Source organism: Oryctolagus cuniculus, chromosome 1 (assembly GCF_051225735.1).
Source record: "Oryctolagus cuniculus isolate XC-2025 breed Fujian yellow rabbit chromosome 1, ASM5122573v1, whole genome shotgun sequence".
In the NCBI taxonomy this organism is placed as follows: domain Eukaryota; kingdom Metazoa; phylum Chordata; class Mammalia; order Lagomorpha; family Leporidae; genus Oryctolagus; species Oryctolagus cuniculus.
This window is the reverse complement of record NC_142867.1, coordinates 218,156,602-218,181,811: the sequence shown is the minus strand read 5'-3', so window position 1 is coordinate 218,181,811 and position 25,210 is coordinate 218,156,602. Positions and strand designations below refer to the sequence as shown.

At 58.6% G+C, this 25,210-nt stretch overlaps 1 protein-coding gene across 3 annotated transcripts in view; it reads left to right on the top strand.

The window, feature by feature from the left end:
• AKNA (AT-hook transcription factor) overlaps window positions 1–24,960 on the top strand; it is a 55,719-nt gene extending 30,759 nt beyond the window's left edge. For all 3 annotated transcript variants that reach the window (XM_008273396.5, XM_089319734.1, XM_008273397.5), the window contains exons 7-22: window positions 1,017–1,076; window positions 4,323–4,450; window positions 4,933–5,152; window positions 6,630–6,784; window positions 6,885–7,073; window positions 7,856–8,105; window positions 9,207–9,313; window positions 10,010–10,221; window positions 12,181–12,346; window positions 14,909–15,082; window positions 16,019–16,122; window positions 17,081–17,227; window positions 18,958–19,053; window positions 20,096–20,212; window positions 20,392–20,581; window positions 23,932–24,960. In XM_008273396.5, coding sequence (XP_008271618.3) covers window positions 1,017–1,076; window positions 4,323–4,450; window positions 4,933–5,152; window positions 6,630–6,784; window positions 6,885–7,073; window positions 7,856–8,105; window positions 9,207–9,313; window positions 10,010–10,221; window positions 12,181–12,346; window positions 14,909–15,082; window positions 16,019–16,122; window positions 17,081–17,227; window positions 18,958–19,053; window positions 20,096–20,212; window positions 20,392–20,581; window positions 23,932–24,172 — 2,556 coding nt within the window. In that variant the 3' untranslated portion in view covers window positions 24,173–24,960. The remainder of the gene's footprint in view (window positions 1–1,016; window positions 1,077–4,322; window positions 4,451–4,932; window positions 5,153–6,629; window positions 6,785–6,884; window positions 7,074–7,855; window positions 8,106–9,206; window positions 9,314–10,009; window positions 10,222–12,180; window positions 12,347–14,908; window positions 15,083–16,018; window positions 16,123–17,080; window positions 17,228–18,957; window positions 19,054–20,095; window positions 20,213–20,391; window positions 20,582–23,931) is intronic.
• Window positions 24,961–25,210: the final 250 nt, after the last annotated feature.

Genomic DNA, 25,210 nt, shown 5'->3' with positions numbered 1-25,210 from the left:
CTAAACAGTACATTAGAATGACTCCTTACATTGCATTAGATATCATAAATATTCTAGAAGTGACTTAAAATATATGAGATGTCTATATAGGTCATGTACAAATGCAAACCATTTTTTTTTTTAAAGATTTAGTTTTGAAAGACAGAATGACAGAGAAAGGGACAGAGACAGAAAGAAACGTGTCTTCTGCCCACTGGTTCATTCCCCAAAGGACTGCAGCAGCTGGGCTGGGCCAGGCCAAAGCCAGGCGATAGGAACACAACCTGGGTCTCTCACATTGGTGGCTGGGGCCCAAGCATTAAGCCATCCTCCACCACCTTCCCGGGGACATTGGCAGGGAGCTGAGTCGGAAGCGGAGCAGCCAGGCCTCGAACCAGCGCTCTGTTAGTGGATGCTGCTATAGCAAGCGGCGGCTTAACTGGATGCGACACCAGGCCCAGCTACGCCATTTCCATAAGGGACTTGGTGTCCTTGAGGTGGAGAGAGGTCCTAGAATCAATCCCCTATGCATACTAAGGGACAATCGTACAGGAAAATGCATTCGCACCTTCCTTTGTGATTCCCTATGTATTTGATACAAATGGTAGCAAACCATGTACCTGGCTTTGACCCTGAAAAACAGGTCTAGGGGGTACTTACACAGCAGAGCATCCACATGTACCTTCCTCCTGCTGTTCCATGGACAGGCATTTAGGCTGTTTCCTGCTCCCCTGCCCCCCCACCCCTGCCTGCCCTCCACACACACACAGCCGTATCCTGGTGTTGCAGGTCTTCATACACGTGCATAAGTGTACTTTGTTGTCTGTGAACACCTGCAGATTCCACCAGGGTTTTCTCTAAGGCTGCTCTGGCTGAGGCCAGCAGTGGAATCTGTGCATGGTAGAAAGCCTGTCTTCCAAGGCCAGACCCAGTGGTTTGTGCCAAAGCAGGAATGTGGCTGAGAGTGGGGGCTGTGCAAGGTTCATCTTCAGGGTCTGCATTAATGGAGCCTTTTTCCTTCCCCTCCCAATGTCCAGGTGGACTCCTTCGAAGGGCTGATGCAGGCAGGCCAGCTCACGCCCCGGAACCAGCTCAAGGTACGGCCCAAGTCGGGAGATGGCCCGTCTCCCATAGCTGAGTGTCTGGAGCCGGTTCTGCTGCAAGAGGCAGAGGGGAGAATCCCGCACAGCGCCTGTGTTCAGAGCAAGCGGCTCCTGCTCAGCACCCTCAGGGGAGCCATCCTGATAGCACAGCAGTTACCGCCGATGAAGCCATGGTGGTGCCCCAGGTGCTGCCATCACCCCCATGAGCCTGCAGAGGCAGTTCTCGTCACCACCGTATTATTTTTTTAAGATGTATTCATTTATCTGAAAAAGTTACAGAGAGAGAGAGAGAGAGAGAGTGCGCTCTTCTACCTGCTGGTTTACTCCCCAGGTGGTCACAATGGCTAGGGCTGAGCCAAGCCAAAGCCAGGAACCAGGAGCTGCATCCAGGTTTTGGACCTGGGTGGCAGGAACCCAAGTATCTTGGGAATTCACTGCTTTTCCCAGGCCATTAGCTGGGAGCTGGATTGGAAGTGGAGCAGCCAGGACCCCAACCAGAGCCTGTGTGGGATGCTGGCATCGCAGGCAGTGACTCTACCTGCTACGCCACAGCACCTGCCCCAGTCATCATCTTCTTTAACCAGGATGGAACTTAACACCCAGAAAGCTGCTTTGAAAGCCTCCTAACTTGTGGGCAGCAGAACCTGTAGCCAGGTCTGACTCCCAAGTCCAGGGTCATGATCACTGCCAGGGAGTGCTTCCCATTGCTCAGACTGCCTTGCAACAAGCAGAAAAGCTCCCTGTCTTTTTTCCCATTATAAAAGTAGTTGCAGGGGCCAGCGCTTGTATAGCGCCAGTTAACTGCTCCACTTCCAATCCAGCTGCCTGCTAATGACCTGGGAAAGTGGTGGAAGATGACCCCAGCTCTCGGAACCCTGCACCCACATGGGAGACCTGGAAGAAGCTCCTGGCTCCTGGCTTCAGATTGGTTCAGCTCCGGCCATTGCAGCCATCCAGGGAGTGAACCAGCAGATAGAAGACCTCTCTCTCTGCCTCTGCCTCTGCCTCTCTGTAACTCTGACTTTCAAGTAAATAAATAAAAATCTTAAAAAAAAAAAAAAAAAAAAAAAAAGTGGTTGCTAGGACTTTGGAAGTTGGGCCTAGTAGAGGAGATTGTTACTTCCTTTTGGGCTTGGGAGTTTCAGGTAACTCTAGCCGTACATCCAATTTAGATTCCTGATGTATCAGTCAGCATCCCAGTGAGGAGCAGGTGGAGACCTCGGAGCTGGCAGTGCAGGGGTCGGGGAAGGGGCTGTCATCACAGTTGGGGGTGGCATCGGGGAACCCACCAGGCCTTGAGCCCAGGGAGCTGCAGCTGTCTGAGCGGACCCCACCCCCAGGCCTCTCCCCTCCCACACTGTGGTCTCTTGTAGGTCCCTCCCTCTGCACAGACCCAGGCAGAAGCTGGCAGGCAGGGAGACCCACTGACACGGCAGGGTCGGGAGAGGAGCTAAGAAGGTGGGGCACAGCACGGGAAGTTTCTAAAGACACGCAACGTCGTCAGTGTTCTCCTGTGCTGTCGCGGGGATGGCACACATGCTTGCCAGTTGCACAGTGGGTGATGGGTGTCACATCAGCAAACGCGCCATCAGGGGCCTTGAAAATGAACACCCTGCCTTTTCTTGCATTCTTACTTGACACCAGTGGTGCGTGTCTGTGGCGCATGGTGTGACGATTCCAACCATGTATGCAATGCGTAGTGACCACGTCAGGGGTTAGCACGTCCGTCTGCTTCGACATTGACAGCTTCTTTCTGTCTCCTCTCTTGTAGTTCTTTCTGAAATATAGTCATCGTTGCAGAGCCTGGCCGCCCTACTGTGCAGGAGAACACTGCTCCTGATTCCTCCTTTCTCATCCCGTGTTGCTCCCTGTGAGCCACCTCCTATCCCCCGCCTCTGCCCCTGCTGGCCTCTGTGGCCCACGGTGCTGCCCCCTGCTCCCAGGCCATCCAGCTTTCTTACATCCCCATGAGACTCTGCAGTGTTTGTCTGTCTTTCTTTCTTTCTTTCTTTCTTTCTTTCTTTCTTTCTTTCTTTCTTTTTAAGATTTATTTATTTGAAAGTCAGTGTTACACAGAGAGGAGAAGCAGAGAGAGAGAGAGAAAGAGAGGTCTTCCATCTGCTGGTTCACTCCCCAATTGGCTGCAATGGCTGGAGCTCTGCTGATCTGAAGCCAGGAGCCAGGAGCTTCCTCTGGGTCTCCCTTGTGAATGCAGGGGCCCAAGCACTTGGGCCATCTTCTACTGCTTTTCTATTCTATGGCAGAGAGCTGGATCGGAAGTGGAGCAGTCAGGACTTGAACCAGCACCCATAGGCACTGCAGGTGGCAGCTTTACCCGCTACGCCACAGCGCCGGCCCCAGTGTTTGTCTTTCTGAGTCTGGTTTCTTGCACTTCACCTGCTCTGGTCCCTTCCATGGAATCACAAATCACGTAAAGCCCTTCATCTTCTTCCTCCCTGCAGGCAGATCAGGCCTGACTGGGATGTCTTGGCCCCCACGTGCCCTGTCAGAGTTGGGAAGGACAGGGACGATTTCCAGCAGAGCACAGGGCCCTACTTCCTGTGGTTTTAGCCACATACTGCGTGTGGTCACGTTAACCCTGGAGGCCCAGCGTCATTGTTAGGACCTGGGTTCCAGTCTTGACTCGGCACCAACTTGCATAGCCTCTCTGTGTGTTGGTTTCATCATTTTGCACTCAGATGGTAAATGACCCCTCACTGGGATTGTGCTGAAGGTGAGATGAAGAAGTGCAGAGGGCATCAGCCTTGAGGCCCAGTGTGTTAGGTGTGGTTACTGACAGTGTGAAGGGGGACACCATCTGTCCTGGCAGTTCACAAGGATTCAGGAAGAGAATGACTGACTTTGCAAATCCAGGCTAAGGACCCAGCATCTCCCAGGGGTGAGGTCTGTCTGGAACATAGGGATACTGTGTTTTGCGCTGCAGCTGTCATGGTGCCTTGCAATCCTTGTCTGTTTACCCAGGAACAGCTGGTGCCCAGGCCCTAAGTGGTGCCTTTGCCATGCCAGTCTGACGACAGAGAGCCCCACCAGTACAGGCAGCTTCCAGAGATTTCCAACCCCCAGCCTCTGGCTCCTGGTGACTCAGGGGCCCCTGAGTGCCATCCCCCCTCCCAACCACCACTTTCCCTGCCCCAAGCCTTCTCATGGGGCTGTGTCTGCAGGAACAGAGCCTGCACCTGGGGCTGGGCACTCAGGTCGTGTGGCTTGGTCTGGTTTCAGGGCTTCCAGCGGCTACAGGCTGCCCATAGGGCCCTGGAGGAGGAATACCTGAAGGCCAGCAGGGCGCAGCACCTGGCCCGGCAGCTTGCAGGCTCCGAGGGGACACCTGGGAAATTTGATCCTGGCAGGTACGTGCTGGGGGGAGGTGGAAGGAGCAGGCCCCCGGGTTCCCTCTGTCACCTGGAGAGGGTCACTTGGTCCTCATAATGCGCACACAAGAGAAGCAGAGAGAAATCCTCCCCCAGGTAGTGACACATCCACATGGTGGACCACTGGAACACTGAGATTGTGTTCTTTGGACAGACATACTGCAGAGAGAAGACACTCTGGATACAAGAGCTGAGGCCCCATGTTGGGTTGTGGGGAAACTGAGGCCAGAGGGGGATGCGGTTTCCTTAAGGTCCCGCAGCCTGTGGGTGGCCCAGGGAAAGCCCAGGCGAGGACTCCCAATGCCCAGTGCAGTCTCCTTTCATCTTGTTTGTTTGGAGTTCATTACCATTATGCAAATGCTGAGGCCTCCCCTGGGTCTCTGCTGTGATACCTGGCCTCCCAGACCTGCCTGATGGGGCTGCCGCCCAGGGCTCCTAACACTGACCTTGCCCCATCCCAGGGAGCTGGAAATGAAGATCTACCATCTGGGAACTCGTCTGGAAGAGCTGAAGGACCTCGTGAACCAGACCCAGCAAGCCCCTGAGCCGTCTGGGTGCGACTCAGCTCCGGACATTGCGCCGGACATTGCGCCAGCCATGCCCTCATCCCGCCAGCCCAGACATCTGCCCACCCCTCCGGGACAGACCCCCGCACCAGACAGTGAGACCGCCTTCCTGGAGGTACCCCTCTGCATAGCCATATTGGGCTGGGCCTTCCTTCATTTGTTCCTGTCTTTGCTGATTTGCATATTTATGAAGTATTTACCAAGGCCAGGACCCCAACGCATGGTAGGATCAGGGAGGTGTGAGGACAGGGGAGGGAAGTGGCCTCTTCCCTCCTGGAGTTTTCAGTGTGGTTGAACTCGGTACACAGTTGCTTCATGATCAGTGCTCGGAAAGGGGAAGGTGGGATTCTGTGAAAAGAGAATAGGGGGCCCCAGGACTGTGTTTGGGAGGGGCGTGTCAAAGGAATATTCAAATGAGACCTGAAGGTAGGGTGAAATGACTCAGTGCAGAAGAAGAAAGCCACTCCAGCTGGGAAAGCAGCTCGTGCAAAGGCCCTGTGGCTAGAACGTGGGGCATGAAGGGAAAAGCCATCTGAGAATGGCTGGAGAGGCGGGCAGGGGCTGCATGACATAGGGGTTTGTAGATCACGTTGGGAGTGTGGTCTTTAACTCTTCTGGGCTTCCCAGTGCGACGAGGGAAGCTGGTTTGCTGGTGAAACAAGCTGAGCCGGGGCGAGGGGAGGCAGGACACAGCGAGAGATGTGCATGGGCTTGGGACAGGTGTGGCAGCACGGCTGACTGTTCCGGGAGTGGCCGTGAGAGACGAGGGCACCAGGAATGGCCTCCGGCTTCGAGCCTGTCGTGCTGGGTGCTTGGGGGGCATCTTCAAAGATGGACGGCCCAGGCGAGCACCACACAGGAGGGGCTTTGTAGAAGTCCTTCCAGCTCATCGCAGCCCCCGAGAGACGATCCCCATCTCCTTTTTGCAAACTGAGTGTGCAAAGACCACCCAGGCGCAGTGCTGAGGTCCCTGTGTCCCCGCTGGGGAGGATCGGAGCAGGACGATGACTCCGCTTGTTAGGGGGGCAGGGTCCGGCGAGGGTTGGGAGGCTGGGACATCCCTGACCACGGAGGCCTTGCTGGCCCGTGATTTGGGGAAAATTCCCCCACAATGTGCTCAGCCCAGGTAATGGGCAAACCCTACCAGGCGGCATCTCCTGAGTGTGTCGCTTTGAGGGGCCGCTGGGCTCCTGCAGTGAAAGGTGCTAAGGTACTGGGCAGCCAGGCTGGAATTGGAGAGGGAGGGGCACAGGAGAGGTGCTGATGGCAGGAGATCTGGGTGCGAATCTCAGCTCTTTGTGGCTTTGGGCAGATCACCTGAGCCTCCATTTCCTGTCCGTCAAATGGGTTGAAGGGAGGCATCCATGCTTGCGGGCTTGAGAAGTGATGCCTGGATGGTGACTGGCACACAGGAGGTGCTCAGTGCTCAGCGCTCAGCCAGGACTGAAGATCATTTTGCAGAAGTGTGGATGGGCTGTGTGTTAGCGAGGGCAAGGCCTCAGCACCCAGCAGGGGCCTGGCGTGAGGCAGGTGCGTCAGGGTGGTGGCTGCGTACCTGCTGAGTCTCTGCCCCTCTGCCTCTCTGGCCTCAGTCTGCCGCCACTGGCCCTGGCCCTGGACCATTGCACGTGAACGTGGAGGTGACCTCTGGCAGCAGTGAGGTGGGGGACAGGCCCAGAGAGCTCCCAGCCCTGCTGCGGTGCAAGGAGCTGCAGATGGAGCAAGATTTCCAAGGCCTCCTGGACCGGTGAGCACCTGCGCCGTGGAGGGCTGGGGTGTGCAGCCAGTGGCTGGGTCTCTGCGGCTCCCACCCGGCAGAGGTGCATGTCCTTCTGCGTGTTCTACAGGAACCTCAGTGTGAAGTCTCTCTCAGAGGTCTTGAGGATGGAGGAAGAGGAGGAGGAAGAAGAGGAGGAGGAAGGCCACACTCTGGAAGTCGATGGGCCAGCTCTGGTGCCAGGGAATGCCGAAGCCAACAGGATGTGCCGAACGCAGCACCCAGCACAGGCTGAGAAAGGTCACGGGGCGCCCGTTGAGTAAGTCCACACCACTCTGAAACTGGAGGGACGACGGTTGTCCGAGCAAGCTGGCTAGGCCTTGGCAGCTCAGGTGTGGAGCACCTGGCCTGCCTCCCAGGGTGGAGCGTGTGTCCCCCAGAGCCCTGGAGCTGGCCTGGGGGTGTGGGACAGGGGCAGATGCAGTGCACTGAACACCACGATTGTCCTCCAGCTGTGGCCTTCTAATGACAGTGAGGAGTTGCTCATATCTTTGATGCCTCCCTGGGTGGTCCTCTGAAAAGAAGAGGGGCGGGGTAGGGGGGAGCAGGACAGAGCGCGTGAGCAGGCCTCCGGCCCAGAGCCTGCAGGAGGCCACAGGATGTATCTAGAACGTAGTATTGTTTTCACGTTTCTTGTATTTATTTTCAAAGCTTGTTTCTATTTTAGCACAAAATCCTGGCCTTCCTGTTGGCAACTGTCTATTTGGGGAGGGGGAAGTTTGTGGGTGTGGCTGAGAGAGGGAAGGTGGAGGGCCGACTCCGGGCTGCCTGAGCCCACTTCTCTCCCCATCTTTCCGCTGTGGTGTAACGGGCAGCTTTGGTGGGCATCTCCATTTTCCAGTTGACAGCAGTGAGGTGCAGGGAGGGGAAGTGCCTTGCTTGAGGTCACACAGCTGGCAGGTGGTAGAGCCAGGATGAGCAGCCAGGGGCATCTGACTTCAGAGCTCATGTCCTGGACAGCCTGGCTCCCCGCACAGGCTGAGCCCCAGGTCGGGGCTGTCTGGCTCGTGTTGGGACCAGGTACCTCTCCTTCCCTGTCAGGGAGCCCGTGGAACAGATGGTGTCCCTGAAGCCACGAGGCCTACAGACAGCCATGGCCAGAGAAGGGCACGTGCCAGGCCTGGGCTCTGCTGGGACGGCGACTCTAGGCCCTGGTGTGCCATCGTCCCCCGCTCTGGGTGCCAAGTCTGAGGCGTCCCACCAGAGCAGTGAGAGCAGCCTGCCAGGAAGTGGCTTCTCCGAGCGCCTGCTGCCGAAGTCTCTGCACCACGCCGGCGGGCCCCATGCAGAGGTGAGCATCCTCATGGGGACCCGGCCTTGGAACCTGGGACATTTCCTCCACCTCCTGGGCGCTCCGCCTCTGGCCCTGGCTCATGCTACTCCTTCTGCAACGCCTGCTGCACCTGTCCCTGCCAGCCACTGTCCCGCCCCTGTTCCAGGAGCACCCGTTCCTCCCTTGAGAGAACCTATAGCCCACTGCTTATATGGGAGCCCTCCAAAACACCTGTGGAAAACGGAATTACACATTGTTTACCGGGTACGCAAAATTTTGAAATCCAAGCGTCTGAGGCACCTTCAAAATGTTCCTGGGAAGAAAGCCTATCATGGAAAAACTCGGCATGGTTCAAAAAATTTTTGTACCCCAGTAAACTTAGCATTTAATATGATTTTCCATGGACCTCTGAAGCAGGCTGGTATCTCCCTGAGCCTGCTTATCAAGCCAGGGCACCCTACAGTTCTTGACACAGTGGGGTTTGCATCCTGAGAGCAGTGATTCTGAAGGGGCCTGGTGGAAATGCAACTTACACTTTGCATCCTGTTGGAGGGGAATGCACGTGTGTACACACATGTGCACACGCAGACACACTTCCGTGGTCCTGCCAAGCCCATGGGCAGCCCTCGGCACTCCGCACCGTGAACCTGCGGAGTGCAGGCACCTGTGTCTCTCTGTTCTTTTTGCCCGGAATTAAAGCCCGGACCCAGGAGGTACACATGGTTGATGGAGTTTATTTTCCTATTAGATTGGGCCTCGTCATTTCTGCAGTCAGGTGAGACCACAGCAGGCCAGGCCCCAGCCAGAAGATACAGGAATAAGACTTTCTCCTTTTCCTCCCTCTGTTCTTGTCTCCCCTACTGTCTCTCCCAAGGGCTCGGCTGCCACTTGCCCGAGGGTCCTGTCGGGCTCTGGAGTCCCTGCTATTTGTCAGCCACTTTCACCTAGGGCCTGGGGACCTGAGAACCCTCACCCCCTGGTGGGCCTGGCTGTGGGGGGCTGGGCCTGCTCCCCATCTGTGACCCGCTGGAATGTGAGGCCCAGGCCAGGATTTGGGAAGGGCTTCCTGCTGCGCCCTGGGCACATTCCTCACACTTAAAGGGATACTGCCTCTTTCAGGAGCCCTGGATGGCATCCCCCGAGACAGACAGCGGCTTTGTGGGCTCAGAGACCAGCAGGGTGTCGCCCCTCACGCAGACCCCGGAACACCGGCTCGCCCACGTCAGGTATCCTGGGACTCTGCCACTGTCCCGTCACGGTCACACACAGGGCACAGCCTGGGGGTCAGAGTGTTCGTGATGCCCCAGAACAGGGGTGCGTGGTCTGCGCGGATACCGGCCCTCGCTGTTCCCGCCACCCCCCTGCAGTATTCCTGGCTCCCGTCTTCCTGATAGGGGGAGCAGAGGCTCAGAGAGGGCAAGCGACTTCGCCAGCGTCACACAGCCCGTCAGCGGCAGGACAGGGAATTATTATTTGTTGAGCAAATGAATGAGTAAACTAAAGCAGCAGGGAGGGCTGCGTGAGGTGCACAGGGGACAAAGACAAAGACCGCGCCGGTGGTTACCTGGGGCGGCGATCGGGCTGCACCCCAAAGAGGAGAAGAGAGCGCAGAGGGGCCATGGGGGCCATCATCGACCCTGCTGGCTGCTGACCAGGTACAGGTGCCCCCAGAAAGGATCGGACGTCCTATTTCTCTTTGTTTTCTAGAAGGCGGGTGGAGCTCTATCATTGCCTGTGTGTGGGCTGCCAGGTGGACTGCTAGGTGGTTGTAAAGAAGTGGCTGGGTGACGTGGGTCGTCCTTGGGATGTGAGCTTCCGTGGGCGGGGAGAGCGCTGGTTTGGTGCAGAAGGGATCGGCCAGCATGGCCTGAGGGGCTCTCTCTGCGTGACCTCAACGTGTCTGTCCCTCCGTGGTCCCCTAGCACCCCAGGGACATCAAGCCAGCCCTTAACTGCACCTGTGCCTCACGATGGAGCCTCTCACCCCAAGGCCAGGGGTTCTGCCATGGCCGGAAGAGCCAGGGAGCCCAGCACGCCCCGGAGCCGAGCCCAGAGGCCCCTCTCCAGCCCCAGCAGTCCGCCGCAGCCCAGGAGATCCGGCTTCCGCGGGGAGCGGGCCCCGCTGGCCGAGATGGGTGAGTGGATGGGTCTGCAGGTGGCGGAAAAATCAACCAAGAGAAAACCTTGCGCCACCCTTTGGGATATGCCGTAGGTGACAGGCCCCGTGTCGGGAAATCTGAAGTCGCTCTCGTACACTGGAAGGCACCAGGGCTGACATTTGGGGTAGAATCTGGGAGCTGTCTTCTCCCGAGTGGGAGTGTGCTTGGTTACACGCGCTGTGTAAGCGGCTGGTCACTACACATGGGCTTATCTATAAAACCTGTATGTGATTTGGTTTTTTACCTTTGAAGACTTATTGAGGCCGGCGCCGCGGCTCACTAGGCTAATCCTCCGCCTAGCGGCGCCGGCACACCGGGTTCTAGTCCCGGTCGGGGCGCCGGATTCTGTCCTGGTTGCCCCTCTTCCAGGCCAGCTCTCTGCTGTGGCCAGGGAGTGCAGTGGAGGATGGCCCAGGTGCTTGGGCCCTGCACCCCATGGGAGACCAGGAAAAGCACCTGGCTCCTGGCTCCTGCCATCGGATCAGCGCGGTGCGCCGGCCGCAGCGCGCCGGCCGCGGTGGCCATTGGAGGGTGAACCAATGGCAAAAGGAAGACCTTTCTCTCTCTCTCTCTCACTGTCCACTCTGCCTGTCAAAAAAAAAAAAAAAAAGACTTATTGAAACAAGACAATCACACAGACATTGATGAATTTTCACAAAGAACAGAGACCACAAAGAACAGAAACTCAGTGTGATCAGAATCCCAGAATCCGACCCAGGCCTCTTCCCGGCCCTGCCAACCACCCCAAACATAGCCCCTGTCTGACTTCTAACACCTCACGGTAACTTTGCCTCTGTTTAAAAGGTGTGGACGGGTGGGTGTATTTTATTTGAAAGGCATACAGATACGCAGAGTTCTGTTCACTGGCTCACTCCCCCAGGTATCCCAGTGGGCGTGTCAAGGCCCGGAGCTGGGAACTCAGTGCAAGTCCCCCACGCGAGTGGCAGGGGCCCCAGTACTTGAGTCATTATTGGCTGCCTGCCAGGGCCCAGGGCCGCAGGAAGCTGGCATCCAAGACGCAGGCATCCCAAGCAGCAGCTTAGCGCTCTGCATCTAAACACCGGCACCCTGCCTCTTTTTACAGTGCATCATTTTTCAGTCATTTTTATTAAACTTTTTTTTTGAGATCTTTGCATTCTCATGCAGTTTAAGACATACTGCAGAGATTCCAAGTGCCTTTCCCAGCCCCCCACCCCACCCCCAGACCACAGCTTGCAAAGCTGCAGGGCCAGGTTGCAGCCAGATGTTGACACTGATGTAGTCAGGACACAGGAAGCTCTCATACTGAGGATTCTTTATGTTGCCTTTTTATAGCTACTCCCTCCCCCGCCATCCCTAATCACTAATCTGCTCTCTGTTTCCGCAACTATCATTTCAAGAATGTTTCATATATGGAGTTGTATACTATGTAGCCTTTGGGGCTGGGCTTCTGCCCTTTGCGTCAGCCCCTGGAGACGCCTCTCCATTGCTCCTTGCACCCAGAGCTGGTCCTTTGTGTATCGCCCAGCCCAGGAATGTTGCTGCGGAGTCACTGTTGTAAAAGCATGGGCGGTGTGTAACTTTTGAGCACTCTCCCCAGGCGCTCCCACGCAGGGTGAAGGTGGCACTGTGATTTCCCAAGGACAGGTGAGGCACTGCAGCCAGTCCCGCAACAACACCGTCAGGCCCGGGTGACGGAGCAGTTGACTCTCTGTAGGGGCCAATTCCAGACCGTGTGGATCCGTGGTATTGGGAGGAGGGGGGCAGGGCCAGCTCAGTGTCCCACGCTCCCAGCCAGAGCCAGGACTTCCGGCTCTCAGGTCTGTAGCTCATGGGCCACATCAATTCTGACCTCTGTTGCCGTGGTCTCCTCGCCACCCTTCATTCTATCCACACAGGTTTAAGCTTCGAGGGTTTTCTGCTCCGACTCACTTGTATCTCTCTCTCTCTGCCTAGCGACCCCCAGCTCCGAGTTCGAGAGGCCAAAGCAGAGTGCTGGACAGCTCCTCCCCAGCAGGACAATCGGCCCAGCCCCGACCCCGGCCCCAGCAGCTGCCCCTCTGCCCTATGCACCTACGACGGGGACCGCCCCCAACTTCGTTCTCAGCAGGGCGGGCCGAGAGTAAGTGGGGTACTCAGAGTTCAGATCCATTGTGCAGGCTGGAGACTGATACCCCTGGGAGGGGGAGGGGGTAGCTGTGCCCGGGGCCTCTGCCTCAGCTCAGGGCTGTGTCTGTGGGGCCGCATCGATCCAAACACTTTGAGGACAGTGCTCCAGGTGGCGGGAACCTACCTAGCCGCTGACCCTCCCCACCCCTACCCCCACCCCACCCCGCAGGTCTGCCCTGCCCGGATAGGTTATCTGCAGTTTGTGTATCCACTGTACATGTCTGTCCTCCCCTCCAAGGAGTTGTTGCAATAAGGTCATTGCTCCTTGCTTGGCGAGGAGAGATGGGAAAATAGCCGGTCCAGCCTCTTACCCCCTTGTTGGTGGCTCTGGGCCCATGTCCATCACAAGCATTTGCAGGTGGGGTGTCAGGCTCGGAATGCCCCGGGGAGAGCACTGGGCAGGCAACAGTGGACCAGACATTGCCTTGGCCTCACAAGGCTCATGGCCTTGTTAGAGGGACAGACCAAAAATCAGGCAGTTGCACCCCAGTGTGAGGGTATGGTAGTGGCAGAGATGTACAGGACTGTGGGAACACAGGGAAGGGGCTTGTAGCCCAGGTAGAAGCTTCAGGGAGGGCTTCCTGGAGGAAGTGGTGTCTCAGCCCAAATCAGAAGAAAGAGAGAAGAGGATCTCCAGCAGAGGGAGCAGCATGTGCAAAGGTCCTGGGCGAGAGAGTGCCCATTCCCTTTGAGCTCATGATAGCTGCATCCCTGAGTGTGAGGTGGTGAGTGTGGAGCACTGAAGGCCTGGGAGAGACTCGCAGGGCCTTCAATGCCGTGGTTAGCAGTTTGGATGGCAGCTCGGTCAGAGAAGGCATTGGCTGACTGTCCCTTGAGTGCAGAAAGGCTCACCCTCAGGACGTGAGGGGCACTGCTAGCAGGCAGTGGTGTGGGTGAGAACAGAGGCCGGGAGACAGGAGACAGCTGACCAGACTGTGTCTGCCAGGGCAGAGGCGACGGGACCTGGACTCCAGGCAGGACAGGGGCAGGGAGGCGGAGGGGTTACTTGAGAAGACATCTGTGCGCTTGGTGCTTGATCAACTTCAAGAGTTGCTGGAGGAAAGGAAAGATCTAGAAGGTCTCAGGTCGCTGGCCCGTGGCCCGAGATGCTGCGTGTGGAGATGGAGCAAGTCTGCAGGGCGGGGCGGTCCCAGAGCACGTGCAGAATGAAGCCAGGAGCACTGAGGACTCCACAGGAGACCAGAGACGGGAAGTGACCCCAGTGAGCGCTTCAAGCCCCAGACCCACGAAGCCCTGGTCAGCGCCTTGGACCTGGGACTGGAAGCTGGAGCTCTCCCTCGCAGGGGTTAACTGGTGACCTCACCCTCCTGCAGCCACTGCCCCGCCCCCCTCAGCCTTCACCTTGGAAACCCCAACAAGCGTCTCCCTGGGCGTTGCCAGGGGAGCTCCCTGCCTTGCCCACACCACACAGACACAGCCAGAGACAGGGCGCGCCCGCCTGCTGGCCACTCATCCGAGAGCTGTGCAGGTGACACCCACAGTTCTAGGGGCCACCAGGCAAGCAGTAACCCATAGGGGAGCCTGCACCCCAGGAGCCAGCCCGAATGAGTGGATGTGGCCTGTACCAGCCCACAGCACAGCCATGCAGTGCCCAGACGTGTACGCTGCTCCGTGGGTAGTGGATCTGGGAGTCGGGCCGGGGGCGGTGTGACTTGTCTGTCATAAGCCAGCAATGCCCAGACCATGAGACTTTAGCGATGCCAGGACTGACTGAAGAGATCCTAGTGGCTCGGTGCCATACCTGTGGGTGGGGGGCTGGGCTGTGTCTGGGGTCTCACGGTGGCGGCGGGGGGGGGGTGTCACAGCAGCTTGGCAAGCAGAACCCTGCACCTCCCAACCTGCTCACATCCCCCCTCCAAGTTCAGCAATGTAGAAAGGCTCTGAGGGGCCCGTAAGCTGTGCGCAGTCCTCTGCTCCCTTTTGTGGCCTGGGTGCCATTCAACAGTGTTTCCCGTGTGCCTCTGTAAGGTGGGGTCCCAGGGCTATCTATGAGATGGGGAAGCCCAGCCCCTGCCAGTGGCTCCCTCTGTGGTCCAGGAGACAGGTGCATCCAAGGGCCAGATGCAGAGACATGGCCTGGGACAGCAGCAGGAACCTGGGGAGTGTGGGAGTGAGCCGTGGAGCCAGGCAGAAAGGAGCCAGGTGTGGATAGATGGATGGAGATCTGAACGGGGACCCCTAGCCAGTGCTGTCTGCATGCCTCTCTGTGGCTTGAGATGCAGGCGCCTGTGGGCGAGGAGGGGCCGGTCTCAGAGCAAGGGTCTCCTTTGCCTGCGAAATGTGCAGGAACATGAACTCAGAAAGGCCCTGAGATGTGTCACGGAAGCAGTGATCACACAGGGGAGTTCCGGAACCCCCGGGCAGCTTGTTGGACGCTTGTGCCTGCTGGAAAGGACCACAAGACTGCCCATCCAGGCGGCCCCTGGGGGGGACGCTGCTGCAGCTCTGCTCCTTGGGCATCTGTGCTTTGTTTCTGTCCTCACCCCCACCCCAGCCAGGCCATCCGTGAGCTGCAAGAGGAGGTGTCACGGCTCCGTCTGCGTCTGGAGAGCAGCCTGCACCGACCGCCCCAGGGCAGCCCCGTGCACCCAGTGTCTGCCTCCCACCCCCCCGCCCGGCCCTGGGACCGGCCTTCGGACTCAGCCACCCGGGGCTCCCACTTTGGCAGGTAGGTGACCCCGGACGCCCTTCTCTGTGCCCATGGGAGCCATAGAAGATAGATGGGACTGCACTGTGGCTCCCCCTGGACCTAGCATGCACTCAAACACCGCCCATTCACTAGTTCCCTCATTCATTAGCTCCTCCATGTGCACAAAAGCCCTCCTGTAACTCATGTTAGTAGTAAAGCACTACACGGTGGGGGTCCTGGAGCCCACGCCCAGGTGGAGAGCCAGAGGCCCCCAACACGCCCCCCACCCAGCGGGACTCCCATGCAGGTTTCTTTTTTTTTTTTTTTTTTTTTTTTTTTTTTTTTTTTTGACAGGCAGAGTGGACAGTGAGAGACAGAGACAGAGAGAAAGGTCTTCCTTTACCGTTGGTTCACCCTCCAATGGCCGCCGCGGTTGGCGCGCTGCGGCCGGCGCACCGCGCTGATCCGATGGCAGGAGCCAGGAGCCAGGTGCTTTTCCTGGTCTCCCATAGGGTGCAGGGCCCAAGCACCTGGGCCATCCTCCACTGCACTCCCTGGCCACAGCAGAGGGCTGGCCTGGAAGAGGGGCCACCGGGACAGAATCCGGCGCCCCTACCGGGACTAGAACCCGGTGTGCCGGCGCCGCTAGGCGGAGGATTAGCCTAGTGAGCCGCGGCGCCGGCCCCATGCAGGTTTCTGCGGGAGGGTGCTGGGTCACGGGTTTTATTGCCATTGTCCTAGTTGTCCTTCCAGGAACCCTCTGAGAGCGCATTGCTCTTTTTATCCCCATTTGACAGATAAGGGAATTGGGGGCCAGAGGGGCTCAGAGCTGCTTTCTGGGAAGCCGTCTCCAGGGTCCTGGGCTCTGGCTTCTGCGCCCTCTTCCTCCCATGGTGGAGGAAGCATTTCTGGGTCATCTGTGACCAGGCTGCACAAAACCACACCCAGTGACATCACCTCCTTTTCCTTTCACAGTAAATCCACAGAGAGATTGTCTGGGGAGCCGGGATGTGCAGAGCGAGCTTCGCCCGCAGGAAGGCAGCGACCCAGGTCCTCCTCGGTGCCCCGGCTGCCCCTGGGTAAGTGGCCACCTGCCAGGACTGATTTCTGAAGACCAGGGCGTGTTGGCACCGCGGGTGGGGACCACAGCAACAATGCCGATTGCAGGGATTCTGCATGGCTGTTGTAGGCTATCGCACTGCTCCAAATCTCAACCCACTTCTTTCAAGACTTATTTAGTTATTTGAAAGGCAGAGCGACAGACTGGGAGCAACAGGGTGGGTTTAGGGTTCTTCCATCTGTTGCTTCATTCCCCAAATGGCTGCCTCTGCCAGGCTGGGCCAGACTGAAGGCAGGAGCCTGGAACTCCAATCAGGTGTCCCACGTGGGTAGCAGGGACCAAGGACTGGCCCATCCTCTGCTGCTTTCCCAGGTGCTTTAGCAGGGAGCTGGATCAGAAGCTGGGTTGCTGGGACTTGAACCAGCACGCATGGGATGCCGGCTGTGGCTCAACCACTGTGCCACGGCACCTGCCCCCACGGTGTGCTTCTGGTGACAGCCATTGCATACAGCACACCGACCAGGTGCCAGATCTTTAAGTACTTCACCTCACCTTACCCTCACCGTGGAATGGGTCACGTTATCCACCTGCTTCAGATAATGACACCAAAGCCAGGGAACACAGGGCACTTGCTGGAGGAACATGGCTCAGGAGCCAGGGGCCAGGATTCCACTCCAGCCTGTCTCAGCCAGGCTTTTTATGGGCTCTGAGTTAGAGGCACAGCCAGCCGTGGAGTAACAGTGGCAGCCGCCTCCTGGGACTGCTGCCCAGAGGCCTGGGCTGGCACACTCAGTGTGGGGACAAGGCCCCGTGCAAGGCAGGCAGGATTCCGGGTGCGTGCTGCCATTCCGAAGGAGCAGGCTGGGGATGAATACCCAGGCATCCACCCTGGAGCCGGAGCCCCTGATAGGCGCGCTCCTGCCTCTGGGGCCCTCAGCCACCTGCCCCCTCTCACGCCCCGCCTCTTTGCACCCCAGGTTCCGAATCTGAGCCTCCCTCCCCGCAGCTGTTGTCTGAGAAGAGCAGGACCCCCGAGGACGAGGCACAGGTGGCTCGGGACGGAATGAGAGCGGTGGGCAGCACCAGGCGCCCGGACAGGGTCACCTTCCGGGGCCAGTACACAGGTGGGTAGGCAAGGGGGAGGACTGGGCTGGGCTGGGCTGGGCTGGGCAGTCCCTGGGCCAGCCTCTACTGCCATGGCCTGTGGGGAGCAAACCGGACTAGACTGAGTTACTGGAATTAAGACTTATTCTATGCATCTGCTCTCCCACAATATGGCGCTGGGAGAGAAGTAAACAGCTTCCGCACAGCTGCCTCCAGTTCAACTAATAAACTGTAGGACTTGCTATTGATTGGAGGAGAGCAGCGTACTCGGCGTGTGGGCAGCCGAGTTAGGATTGGCGGAGGAGGACTATAAAGGAGGAGAGAGACGGCATGCACCAGGAACATCTAAGGGGAACATCTAAGGGAACACCTGTGCAGCCCCCGAGAAGAGCCGGCCGGCGGTGTGCCGCTCCCCTGCGGAAGTGGGGAATGTGGCCAGGGGGAACTGCCCTTCCACGGAGGTGGAAGGGACAGTAGCCAACCCGGGAAGAACCAGCAGCAAACCCGGGGAGGGCCGAGCAGACGAAAGAACAGCGCAGGGTCCTGTGTTGCTCCTCCACGAAGAGGGGGAGCGACAATGGCCGGCCTTCCCCCTTCACCAGGTGGGCCGTTCACATTCCATTTTCCATGTGTCCTGTGATGGGAAAAATATCAGGGGGCATTTGTTCATTTACTCATTCATTCATTCAGCAGTTCCTGATGCCTCCCCTTCGCGAGGGCTCGTGCTCTGTCCTGGGCATCAGGTGGATCATTGAGAGGTTCATGACCTTCTGCTCCCTGCCAGGGTGGACACTGACCCTCAGCACCCACACCTGACTGACCCCTGGGACCTGGTGCCAGGGCCTCTGTGTCCCGTGTGCCAGGCACGTGGCTCACAGGGAAGCCTGAGATGACAGCCGGTAGCATCGCAGAGTGCTTAGCGTTCCGAATACAGACGAGGATATGGTTCACGTGGGATGCCAGCTGCACGAACCCGATCCCAGCTTTGCAACAGTGAGGGAGTGATGGCGGTAGGGGCCGCGGGCCACTAGTGCCATGTCCACATGGCCGAGTGTGGCAGGAGGCAGGGGGCGCATCCCTGCCCTGTGTTGTGCTGTGAGACGACAGCCCGAGGGGCAGGGAGAGCACAGGAAGTGCAGGGCCTAGTGCGACACCCAGGGGGCGGGGCCACCTCTCAGCGGCTTCAGCAACCTCCCGAGGCTCTCATCGGAGCCCTAGGCGTGGGCCGGGCAGGAGCTGGTGGGGCGCCCAAGGCTCATATCCGTGAGTGCTTTCCATCCGCCAGCCCCGCGTGGGAAGCCTCAACAGATAACCACCCCGTTCTGTCCTCCCAGCGAGACTAGGAAACCCGCGGGCACTCAGAGCACAGGGGAAGACGCCACTGGTGTCACGCCCGAGCCGTTCGAGTCAAGCATCACCTCCGCCTGCCTGCTCTCAGGCCCGACTCGGGACGCGCTTGTTGAATGCCCCTGAGCGGCAGAGCCAGGCGGCTGCTCCCAGGCTCTGAGATGGAACCAGGAGGAGTCTGGAGAGGCTTGGACTCATCAGATCCGTGTGTTCTATGTATGTGTGTGATGGCTTGTCCACGCTTGTGCACGTACGTGACACATGTCTGCTCACATGACAGCCGGATAGAGAGACCTATTAAAAAAAAATTTGGAGGAAGAGGAGAGGGGTCTTTATACGACTCCTCCCCCAGTTCTGCTTCTGTGCAGGGGCTGACACTGAGCCTTGTGGCTTCCTTCCCCAGGTCAGGAGTACCAGGTTCTGCCCCCCAAGGCTGTGCCGAGAGATGGTGGGGCTGCCTCCTGTCCTAACTGCCTGCCCGTTAGGACCCGTGACTCAGGTAAGGGCTGGTGCCTGGAGGCTGTAGCTCCCTGCTGTGTGGGGAGTATGTCGCTGGCCAGAGTGGGCTTTCGCTGAGCTCAGCACTGGGTGGTAGCTGCAGACAGGGGCCAGGATTCTTTTGGACTTCCCAGCCCTGCAGGGTGCCTGCCGTTACACCTGTCGCCCCAGGCGCCATGCCCTCCTCGACCTAGGAAGTCCCTGCAGGTCCTGATAGGGGGGTGCCTGGTAGCAGGGAGCTGGAGGTGGTGCTTCGGTCTCATCTCCCACCCCACCCCTGCCCCCATCCTCCCTCCACACCTCTCCCTGTCCCCCAGTCACTGAGAACCGGCCACCTACTCTTGGTTCTGCCACTGACTTGCTGTGCACCCTTGGATCGGTTCCTTGCTGTCTCTGAGCCTCAGGCTCTGAGTCCACATTGGAGGAGGTGGTCTCTGAGGCCTTCTCTTCCTATGATGATGATGATGATGATGATGGAGCTGTCATTGATTAGGCTCCCACTGTACACAAGGCATCAGGCAGAGGATTGTGCCTATCCATCCATGCAATTCTATGAGGTACTAATATGACATCCATCTTACAGATGAGCAAACTGAGGCTCAGAGAGTTTAAGTAACTTGCGCGAGGGCACACAGGTTACCCAGGCATTTGGATCAGTGGTTAAAGCACAGCTTGGGAAGCCCGCCTCCCACATCCGAGTGTCTGGGTTTGAATCCCAGCCCTGCTTCCTATTCCGTCTTCCTGCTAATGTGCATGAGGGTGGGGGTGGGAGCAGCAGATGACCCAAGTACTCGGGTCCCCGCCACCCATGTGGGAGGCCATATTGAGTTCTGGACTCGTGGCTTTGGCCTGGTCCAACCTTGGCTGTTGCAAGCATTTGGGGAGTGAACTCATCAATGGAAAATCTCTGTCTCTGTCTCTCTGTCTCTCTCTGTCTGTGTGTGTCTCTCTCTCTCTCCACCCCCTCTCTGTCTGCTCTGTGCTGCCCAGGCAAGCCTAGGGGGCTCCAGGTCCTCTCCTGACCTCTCTCCTTCCTCTTCCAGGCAGTGCTGCCACCAAGGACCCCCTGGGGCCCCATCCCACGGAGACGCTCCGATGTCCCCTGTGCGGTCAAGTTGGGTTCCCCACTGAGGGAGACAGCTCAGGCCCAGCCACCTCTGGTAGGGACAGCGCTGGGTGTCTAATGCTGGGGCCCTGGGCGAGTCTGGTGGTGTGGTTGCTGCCCCCGCAGGGAGGAGTGGTCTCCCCAGGGGGAGGCACGGCGGGGTCCAGCTGTCACGGGGATGGGAGGCCGGGCCTGCCCACGTGGTCAGACTCTGGCCTTTCCTCCCCCACACAGGGGCAGAAAAGGCTGCCACGAGGAGAAACGCACCTGCAGCCTCCAGTCCCAAGCAGAGGAGCAAGCGGGCGGGGTCGCCGGCAGGGCCGCCCCCTGGACTGTGGTACCTGGCGGCCACGCCTCCAGCCGCGCCTCCAGCCTTCACCTACCTGTCCTCAGTTCCCGTCTTGCCTTACCCGCCAGCCACCGTGTAAGCTCCTCCCCTTCCTGCTTCCCCGCCTCTGCCTGAGTTGGCAGAGGGCTGTGCCAGGCCGCTGAGAACCCCGTGCTGCCCTCGTGTGGGTAACGTATGGTACAAGCCTGACACGCACGTGGTTGCTCAGCAAACCGAGTGCACCCTGGGGACTGGGGAGCATCTCTGTCCTGGGCAGAGGGGCCTTCTCCTGGGAACTCACAGCCCCCAGGGAGACCTGGGACCCTCAGCGTCTTCCGTTTCCTGTGACCCTTCCCAGAGATCCAGCAGTGAGCACCCACTCCTGTTATTTTTTTTATTTATTTATTTGGTAGACTTTGTTAGGACCAGTTTTGTTGATTGATTTTAAATTTGTATTTGAGAGGGAGAGCGAAAGTGTGCATGTGCTGCCACCTGCTGGTTCATTCTCCAAATGCCAACAATAATAGGGCGGGGCCAAGGCCAAAGCTGGGAGCTGGGAACATAATCTAGGTCTCCCACGCGGGTGGCAGGAACCCTCCTGCTTGGGCCATCACCACCGCCTGCCGGGGTGTGCCTTAGCGGGCAGCCGGGACGAGGAGCTGAGCTGGGTACTGGACCCAGGTACTCCTGTGTGGGTCATGGGTGCCCTAACTGGCACATCGGCCACTAGGCCAAACCCCGACACGAACAGTTGTAGGTTTACAGAGAGCCGAGCAGGAAGTGCGGAGAGGTCACATCTACCCCGCCCCACCCCCAGCTTCCCCTACTGGCAGCCCTGTACGTGAATGCGGGGCATTGTCACCATTAGTGAACCCCATCGCCAGAAACGCGAGTCCAGGGTTTACCGAGGTGTCCTTGGGGGTCCGCTGACTCCGCCCAGGAAGCCACGCCCCCTAAGGCTGCTCTTGGCCGTGACCGTGTCCGCCGACCCTGCCGTTATGGAGGCGTGCGGGGGGCAGGCGCGTGGGCACTGGAGGAGGAAGCCGCCTTTGCCGGTCCTTGGAAAAGAGGTGGCAGTGGAGGCAGAAGTGGCTCAGAGCTGGTCGCAATCCGCCTGTCCCTCGTCGGTGCTGTGGTCTCGGCACAGCCGCTCCGGCTCTGAGCCCGAGCCTCCCGCTCCGTGAAGTGGAGCCGAGAGAGGACCAGAGGAGACGCGCACGCAGTGGGTGGCGAGGAGCCGAGGCGAGCTCAGAGCTGCGGACCCGGCAGCTTGGTCACCGCGCTGCTCAGCGCCGTGGTTCGTGAGTAAGAAGACTGAGTGAGTGGGTGCGACCAGACAGGATTGTGTAGGGGGGACGCCTGGCCAGCTGGGCGGCCTGTCCGACCGTCCCCAGCAGGTTCTCTGCCTCCGTTTCCCCCAGCTGTAAAATGGATCTGAATCTTTAGAAGTCCGTGTCTGTGGGCAGTGAGGGCCCGGCTCACGGGGAGTGAGAGCCGGTGTGTGGTGGGAGCAGGGGCCTGGGTCCGTCCAGCCCGGTGCCTCTGTCCACGGGCTACGCCTCGGCATACAGTTTCCTGCTGCTCTTCCAGCGGAGGCCGGGCAGGTCCTGCCGTGTGCTGTGAGCCCATGCCACATGCTCAGGCCCTGGTGGGAGTGGGTGCAGACACCTGCCCGTGTTCCGACTCATTGGACAGGAGAGGGTTTGCCTGGAATGTGGTGGCCCCCATAGGAACCATGGGGTATCTACTGCCCTGGTGCCCCCTTTTGTATCTTTTCAGGCTCTGTTCCATGGGCACAGCCAACCGGCTTGCCGTCTGCAGGCTTGGATGGGCCGCAGAGAAGGGGAAAGGCCCTCAGCTTTAGTGGGCAGTGGTTGCCAGATAACCTTGGGTCACTTTGCTCTCCTGTGCCTCACTTTCGTCCTCTGTGAAATGGGTTGTAGTGAGGAGGAAATGAGCTCATGCCTGGGAACCCTAGTGCTGCTAAGGCTGCTAGAATGTGAGCAGGGACCGCCCTGGGCTTTCTCCAAGCTGCTCTCTTGGCAGCACTGAGCATGCTCAGTGGCCAGGGCCAGGGCGCAGCTTAGAAAGCTAAACGGACCTCTACTGCCACCTGCTGGTGAGCTGCCCTAACAGCCCTGCAGCCCTAAATTAGGAACTTAGGGGGTGACTTTCAGACCAGGCTGGTCATCAGATGGACAGGAGATGAGGGGCATGAGAACCCGGTGGTCACACAGGACGGCCCTGAGGGAGGGAGTGTGTGCTGTCATTCATAGGATGCAAGCGGCCCACTCACTCGGTGTAGAAGCTGTCGACTCCTGCCACTTGCTAACAAGCCCCTGTTAGAGACGCTGGGGAGAGTCAGGTCCAGGTGCCAAGTCAGCTCTCTGGTGCCAGGCCTGAGTCACTATTTTTGTAGCGCAGGGCCCTGGCCTGCCAGTGCAAGGATCTTGACCTGAAGCTGCCCACGGGCTCTGCCCTGGGAGGTAGCACTCGATGGCCATTTTGGCTGGGAAAACAGAGACCTTGAAAAGGGATGCAACCTGCCCCAGGTCCTGCAGCTGACCAAGCTGAGTGACCGGGACTAGGAGCAGGCTTCCAGGGCCGGAGTGGCTGCTGCTGGTCTGTGAAAGGCAGATGGCGGTACTGGCTGGCACATGCGTACCAGAGACGGAGACACCCACCCAGAGGCGGGCTCTGCATCTAAACTTTGCTGTTTCCCTTTGCCCTTGCACACAGAGCTTGGGCAGTGCTTGTTATTCTTCCTTTATTTTATTTTTAGTTTTTATTTATTTATTTTGTCTGAAAGGCAGAGAGAGGAAGAAAGATCTCCCATCCAGTGGTTCACCCCCAAAACAGCCACAACTTAGCCTGGACCAGGTCAGGCCGAAACCAGCACTCAGGAACTCAGTCTGGATCTCCTGTGTGGGCGGCAGGGCCTCCCAGGGCGCACATTCACAGGGAGGTGGAAGGAGGAGCAGAGAGCAGAGCCGGGGTTCAAACCCAGGCCCTCTGATATGGGATGCAGGCATCCCAAGCAGAGTCTTTGATAATTTCTTTTTTTTTTTTTTTAAGATTATTTATTTATTTTAAAGGCAGAGTTACAGAGAGGCAGAGGCAGGGGAGGGGGTTGTCTTCCATCCGATGGTTCACTCCCCAGTTGGCCACAATGGCTGGAGCTGTGCCGATCCGGAGCCAGGAGCCAGGAGATCTTCTGGGTCTCCCACGTGGGCGCAGGGCCCAAGCACTTGGGTCATCCTCCACTGCCAAGCAGAGTCTTAACTGGTGCACTGAGCACCCACCTCCCCTACTATTCCCATTTTAAAGGCAAAGAACCTGAGGGCCAGAGAGGAGGGCCCAGTGGCCCAGCTGGGGTTCGGAGGAGGGTGGGCTCCGAACACTCTCAGCCCGCTCTGCAGCTAACAAGCACACGTTTCTCTCCCCAGGTACTATGCGCCCCCAGCAGCACCTACCTCAGCCTCCTCAGGCACAGCCTGCGGTCGGGCAGCCCGAGGGTCCCGGCACTCCGTCCAGCTCGACCCGGCTGACCTGGAGGAGCTCAGCAGGGCCCTGAGCCAAGCCGTGCGGGCCGCCGAGAGCGTCCGCTCCACCAGCCGCCAGATGAGCCGCTCGCTGTCGGCTGACCTGCGCCAGGTCCGCAGCCTGCGCGGCTCCTGCCTCTTCTGACTCTCTCTGGAGGCTCTGAGCCAGATGGGGACAAGAGGGCAGGTGCCCCTGCGGACCCCCAGGCCAGGAGTCAGCTGCAACCACTGACGCCCACGTCCCGGGCGTGGTCTCCCTCCAGCAGGGGCCCCGCCTGCCCTGTCTCCCTGCATCCAAACTGGATGGGGCCTTGGCCTGCTCTCCTAGGGCAGTAACTTCCCAGGGGGACCAGCCCCCCAGGGATGCTGTGACCAAGGCCACCTGCGCCTAGTGGCACCTCTGGGACTCTCCTGGTCCTGCAGATGTGCCCCTCCCGCTAATAAGATGTCTTTTATACACAGATGGACAGTTTTCTAAACTGGGGCATTTTCCTGGCCTTGAGTTCCCCTTAGGAGGAAAGGCCCAGACCCCTGGAGCAACCCCCACCCCCACCTCTGAGCAGCCTGGCGGGAGACCTGGCTCCTAGCATTTGGGTACCTGTGGGCCATCTTGGGACGTTGGAGCCCCAGCGGGACACGTGCCTCCTTCTCCCAGACTGCACAGGCCTCTCCGTGGGCCTCCTGGGATGGACACCACCCCGTCCACACTGTCCCTCTCGGTGTGTCCTCCCGAGGCCCCAGCCCTTCCCAAGATGCCAGCGGCGTTGAGAGTGGCCAGCTGCCTGCCAGGCCCCGGTCTGGGGCAGGACTGTGGCTGTGAGGCCTGGCCATCTCCCACTCCCCACCCCATAGCAGCGCATACCTCAGCATTTCTGGAATGTGTGTGCATCAGTTGATGTATGTATATTTGAGGCATTAAAAAATCTATTTTCATTATAAGAGCAAATGAAGAAATGAATGAATATTGCTTTTCCAAAAAAGCTGCCCATGTCTGAGAGGGTGCCATCGGCCTGGGAATCCTACTAAAGTCCAGTTTGCAGATGGGAGGTTGGATGCCCGGGCCAGCTTCCCCGGTGCACCTGTTACAGGTGTGCGCACCTCCTGACTCTGCCTGCCTCCCCCTGGTGCTCCGTCTTCCCAGCCCTCCCCCTCTGCTTAGCTCAGCACCACAAACCTTCCAGCT